The following is a 6193-nucleotide window of genomic DNA, read 5'->3' on the forward strand; positions in this document are numbered from 1 at the left end:
TAGTGTCCACCAGGGGGCGACTCCTCTGGTTGTATAGAAGTCTATGAGAAAATGACTCTACTTCTCTCTTGATTTATTACCTCAGTAAACATTGTAAACATGAGTTTATGGTCTCAATCTCTAGTTTCAAGTCATCGACTGTAAGAAGTGGACGTAGTCGTCGTGATCATTGGTCACTCGTTGGTTTGTGGACTGATGTTTTGAAGCCTCGAGTTTGGCGTTTTCACCATCTTGGATTACAGCCGTCGCCATCTTGTTTCTTTATCAACCAGTGAACAGGAAGTGACCATATCTGGACTAGAGACCTGTCAATCACCGTGTAGCCCCGCCCTAAAGCATCCCCTGCTTTATGGTCTGTTTGACTCTAAATGGACCATAATGTACAAAATGAACATCATGCTGTATTGAAGAAGACTTGAAACTAGAGATTGAGACCATAAACTCATGTTTACAATGTTTACTGAGGTAATAAATCAAGAGAGAAGTAGAGTCATTTTCTCATAGACTTCTATACAACCAGAGGAGTCGCCCCCTGGTGGACACTAGAGAGAATGCAGCTTTAACACATGAAGCTTTGACTCCTCCCTTCAGAACTGGAGGTTGTCTCCTGACTTTGCTGGAGAGAATTACCCACAATTCATAGCAATGTGCGGTTAAACACGGGGTTAGCAGTGGAAGCCGTCAGAGAATCGATGTGACGAGCTGCAGACCATCACAGGTTAATGTTTGTCTTTGTCTTCAGCCAACCAGCTTCCAGCGAGCGTTGTTCCATCAGGTGATTGGTCCGTGTAAACCCTGCAGTGACCCCAACCTGTCTGTGGCTGAGAAAGGTCAGAGGTCACACACTCATTCTGACTTATGGTACATAGTGAGGAACATGATGTGAGATGTGTAAAGTCTGTTTATCTTCTTCTCTCCTCTCTTCTCCTCTCCTGCCTTCTTTTCCCCATTCCTCCCTTCTTCTATCCTCCTTACTTCAACCTTCTTCCCTTTATTTTCTTCTCCTCAAACTCTCCTATTCTCTCTATCCTCTCTTCTCCTTCTCTCTCCCCTCCTCTCCTCCCTTCTTCTCTCCCCTCCCCTCCTCCCTCTCTCCTCTCTATCTCTCCTCTCCACCCTTCTTCTCTCCCCTCCTCCCTCTCTCCTCTCCCCTCTCTCCTCTCTATCTCTCCCCTCCTCCCTCTCTCCTCTCTATCTCTCCTCTCCTCCCTTCTTCTCTCCCCTCCCCTCCTCCCTCTCTCCTCTCTCCTCTCTATCTCCCCCCTCCCCTCCTCCAGTCCTCACCACTCCCAGTAGCTGGAGTTTGGACAGTGGTACCAGAGAAGCCCTCCCCTTCCTGTCTGCTCATGTGGGCGGAGTCATGGCGCCTCCTGTTCCTCCACGCAACCTCCCTCACGGTACGACGTTCACCGTGTTAGATGTGTGTATTTCTGTGTGTGTGTGTGTGTGTGTGTGTTTGTATGCTGCAGTGTGTGTGTGTGTGTGTGTGTGTGTGTGTTTGTACGCTGCACTGTGTGTGTGTGTGTGTGTGTGTGTTTGTACGCTGCAGTGTGTGTGTGTGTGTGTGTGTGTTTGCACGCTGCAGTGTGTGTGTGTGTGTGTGTGTGTGTGTTTGTACGCTGCAGTGTGTGTGTGTGTGTGTGTGTGTGTGTGTGTGTTTGTACGCTGCAGTGTGTGTGTGGAGGTTTGTGTTGTTGTTTTGTTTGTTTCCAGTCAGAAATGTTGTTTATGAACTTTGGCTCAGATTAGTTGATGAACTTTTATCTTCCAGAGTCGATTCCTCAGAGGACAGAAGTGAACCTTTAACTTTGAATCAAACTGACTTTTAGAAACACCTCCCCTCCTGCACACACTCCTCACCTCCTCTTCTCCTCCTCCTCCTCTTCTTTTTCTCCTCCTCCTCCTCCTCCTCCTCCTCCTCCTCCTCCTTCTTCTCTGGTCTGAGGTGTCTCCTGCTGTGTCTCCCCCTGTAGGACAACACCTGTCGATGCACTTTGACGCTTTCCACCATCAGGTCAGCGACCTCCCTCCAGCTCTCCCTGCGCGCTCCTTAAGAAAGGTACCCTCCTCCTCTTCCTCCTCCTCCTCCTCTTCCTCCTCCTCTTCCTCTTCCTCTTCCTCCTCCTCTTCCTCCTCCTCTCTCTCTCCTCCTCTTCCTCACTCCTGCAGTTGGTCTGCCTGTCTGTCTGCACTCCTACAGAAAGACAGCTCACTGTCTTAGTGTCCGTGGTTTTAGGACTAAATCTCTTCTTCTGCTCGACATGACGTCTTTAAATCAAACGTGTTTTTATTTTATTCAGATTTATTATATAACTTTAATATAACTTTATAAATATAATAATTCAACTTTCAGGATAAAAACAGCCGAACGAATGTGACTCCAAACTGAAAGAAGCCAAATCAGTGTGTCAGTGTGTGATTTTAAGATTAAAGAAACAAAGAACCAGCAGAGCGGAGCTGCTTCAGAGCGGAGCTGCTTCCTGTTTGTGGTTTCTTCTTTTCACAGCTCAAACTTTCTTCTTCTTCTGTTTCCTCTCAGTCTGATTCACTGTTTTATCTTCGTGCACTTCTTTCTCACTTCCCTGTTTGTCAGTTTGATTCCTAAACACAAGAAAAAGATTCAACGTGTTCAGTTCATCTTTCACTGTTCTGAGTCTGAACGTCAGATAATAAATAATAATAATATACAGATCAGATGATGCCATCAGCTGGTTAGAGTAAATAAACTGATTATCTCTCATCACATTATTTACAGCTGATACTAATTATTGATCATTGATGATCTGTTTGATGTTTGATTATATCAGCTGGTCTACAAGGATTCAGAATATTTATATTTTTTTTGTCATCGTCCTAAAAATCATTTAAACGCTCTGAAGTCTGTAAACCGTCAAAATACTAAATGTTATACTTTTACTTTGTTAAAGTAATTTATACTTTTTACTTTATAAAAACACGATTCAAATGATGAGGAAATAAAAGTTTGTATTTATTAATTTAACTAAATCTCATCATTATTATTATTAATGAAGTATAATAATGTTCTTAGAGCTCGTGTTAGGAAGTCAAACAGCTCATAATTCATCTCTAGTATCTATTTTATATTCATAAACATCTCCTTCAAACTACTGGATTTATTCTAGTTTATCACCAAAACTACATTTTACAGATCTTCTTCTTTTCGTTTCACTGAAGCGTGATGGTTATATGACAGTTTCCCATTTCTTTACACAGTCCTTTGTGTTGTTATTGAACACTGCAAGGTCCTTTGAGTCTCAGGGTTGGGTAGCAGAGGGCAGACAAGGCAGTGCTCCATAGTGTGGTCTGCTTCTCCACAGTCACAGGTGGTTGGGCCAGCCTTGTAGCCCCATCTGACCAGAGCAGCTTTTGATCGTCCCGTTCTTGTTCTGAGGCGGTTTAGTGTTTTCCATTGAGCCCATGGTGCTTCTGGGCCAGGGGGAAGGTTTTCAGTGGGGGGTGTCCCCATGACAGCTGGAGGAGGGTCATTCTCAAGCTTTTCCCTCCAGAGTTGGAGTCTGGTTTCTTCCCGAGACTTGATTAGGGGCTGGACATGGCTGAGAAAGCTTCTTCTTGATTTTAGCCGTTGGGCCGGAGGGGGACATCCATGGAGGAGATGGCGTTCATCACTAGTAGATTTTGTTTTCTCGACTCGGCTGGCAACTTCCTGTCTAGTATCAGCAGGAGCAATGCCAGCGAGGAGGTGAAGGTTGCTTGTGTTGGTGGGTTTCAAGCAGCCAGTGATCAGGCGGCAGGTGTTGTTCAGTGCTGGGTCAAGTTTCTTGGCATGGGTTGACCTCTCCCAGACTGGACATGCATATTCCACAGAGGAATCAGGGCCAGAGCAGTAGATGTTAATGTGTGTGCTGTGGCTCCCCATTTGGAGTTGGTCAGTTTCCGTAGGATGTTGTTTCGGGAACCAAGATGACATGTGAACACATCATGATAACGTTATAATGTACCTTCAGCCAGTACTCATGTTCACTGAGCAGAGCCTGAAGGCATCATAATGTAACTGAAGTGAACCTCCTGTTGGTTAGCCGTTAGCGGTGCTGCTAACGTTACTAGCTCTCCTCCTGTTGGTTAGCCGTTAGCAGTGCTGCTAACGTTACTAGCTCTCCTCCTGTTGGTTTAAACTCTGATTGGTTGTTTACAGTGAAACATGATCAGAGATCAGAGACTAGAAACACAAGTTATACTGAGTCAGTACAACTTTATTTACACTCTGATGCTTAACGGTAAACTGTGAGGGGGTCAGTACGGATCAGATACTTATAAATGAAAGCATTATTAATATTTATTCTTGATTCAGGCTCATTTATAATCAGTTAAGTAACTGAAGCTGCTTCGTGTCTCACTGTCTTTCCTTCATAATCATCAGCTCATCACATAATATATAATAATATATAATAATAATAAAATATTATTATTATTATATATTATTATATATTAGTATTAATAATATATAATAATAATAATATATAATAATAATAAAACCTCTCTCTCTCCAGTCTCCCCTGCACCCTATACCTGCCTCGCCCACCAGTCCACAGTCCATCCTGGATGGCAGTAGCTCCACCCTGTCGGGCAGCGCCAGCTCCGGAGTCTCCTCCCTCGGCGAGAGCAACTTCGGCGGTGCCTCCTCCTCCGACCCCCCCGCCACAGACACCCTGGAGTCCGTCCCCAGCAGCCAGGCCTGGACCACCGACCAGGAGGACCTGGACTCTCCTTACCAGCCCGTCAGGTACAGCGTCTCCGAGCCCGAAGTCCTGGACGGAGTCAAACCCGCACCCTGCCGCAGCCACTCCGCCCCGGGAGGCGTTGTCGCCCAGGCGGGGGTTCAAATCCAGCCCCAACACCTCTACTACCACCACCAGCACCACTGCCACCCGCACTACCTCCCCCACCACCCGCCTCTCTACAGCCTCCACGAGCCTCCTCCGGCCCTGCCCCCCAAACCCTACCTCAGAGACCTCAGAGAGGGCTGCATCCCAGAGGAGGACCCCCTGAACAACCAGTCCGCTTCTCCTCCCGCGCCGCGGCCGATGCCGCGCAAGATCTCCCAGCCCATCATCGCGGCGACCAAGGAGGAGCAGGCTAAAGTGGCGTGGGAGCACGGCGTCAGCGAGGAGTGAGGAACTCAACTTTTCAGAGGAGAGAAAGAAGGAAGGAAGGAAAGGAAGGAAGGAAGGAAAGGAGGACTAAAGCTGAGAGACGATGAGAGAAACAAACCAAACCAGTCAGAGGAGTTCTAACCTCTGTGTTCAACATCTGGAAATGTCTTTCCTGTGATGCTGCATCTTTGTATACGAGCACATCGAGCCGGATTTGTTTCGGTTAAATTTAAGAAATATGATTTCGTCGTCATGGTAACGGTAATGATTGGGTCGAGATTTCATTGATAACATGATTTAAAAACATTCTCGTTCAGAAGGTTTAAGGTTTTAGATTTAATCAAAGCGTGTTGTTTCCTCCATCTCAAGATGTTTAGACAAAAATAATCATCATTTATTTAAATGCTTCAGAATGATTAATGAGAGATGAAGTGATGAAGTGATGAAAACAAAGAAATATAATCATGAAGACGAGTTAGTTCTTGAGTCCCGACCGACCAATCACACGACACGCTGAGTCCTCCAGTTATCAACAGCTGAACAAGTTGTTTATATTTTGCAACAGAAGCATCAAAGTGTGTCGATACATCTGCAACACGATATATAGAAGTACATCATTCATTCATATTTAATCCTTTTACGTTTGATTGAAGGCGAGAACGTAGAAATATGCAAGATGAGCGTCGGCTGCTCGAGGATCTAAAGGTTCATTCCACAAATTCAGAAGTCGAGAAGTTATTTCAGCTTTCTGCTACAAAATAAAAGATGGAAATACATTTATAGAGAAGCTATAATAAATATTCACTTCTTTTCTATTTTTTAATGAAAGTAACGACTGTACATTTTTTACAGTGTTTTGTACGCATGTCCGTCCACCGAAGGTTAAAGTTCAAACATTCACTGAAGTCTTTAGTTTAGATTTGTTTTTATGTGAAACGTTTAATGACTGATATGAACTGAACTGAGATCAGCTGTTGGTCTCTGACCGGAGAAGAAGACGGTGACCTTTGACCTTTGACCTGTGTGATCAACAGGCCTCTCGAATACAAAGGAGACTCAAC

The 6193-nt window shown here is 45.0% G+C and overlaps 1 protein-coding gene across 1 annotated transcript in view; it reads left to right on the forward strand.

Moving 5' to 3' along the window:
• dock3 (dedicator of cytokinesis 3) overlaps positions 1-5177 on the forward strand; it is a gene marked incomplete at its 5' end in the record, with an annotated part of 96900 nt that extends 91723 nt beyond the window's left edge. Inside the window, 4 exons of the mRNA XM_076096374.1 lie at positions 743-830; positions 1278-1397; positions 1974-2059; positions 4530-5177. Of these exons, the coding sequence (XP_075952489.1) occupies positions 743-830; positions 1278-1397; positions 1974-2059; positions 4530-5153 (918 nt within the window). The remainder of the gene's footprint in view (positions 1-742; positions 831-1277; positions 1398-1973; positions 2060-4529) is intronic.
• Between the last annotated feature and the right edge of the window lie 1016 nt (positions 5178-6193).

This window comes from Anarhichas minor, unplaced genomic scaffold (genome assembly GCF_050575085.1).
Source record: "Anarhichas minor isolate MPS153535 unplaced genomic scaffold, ASM5057508v1 ptg000021l, whole genome shotgun sequence".
Lineage (NCBI taxonomy): Eukaryota > Metazoa > Chordata > Actinopteri > Perciformes > Anarhichadidae > Anarhichas > Anarhichas minor.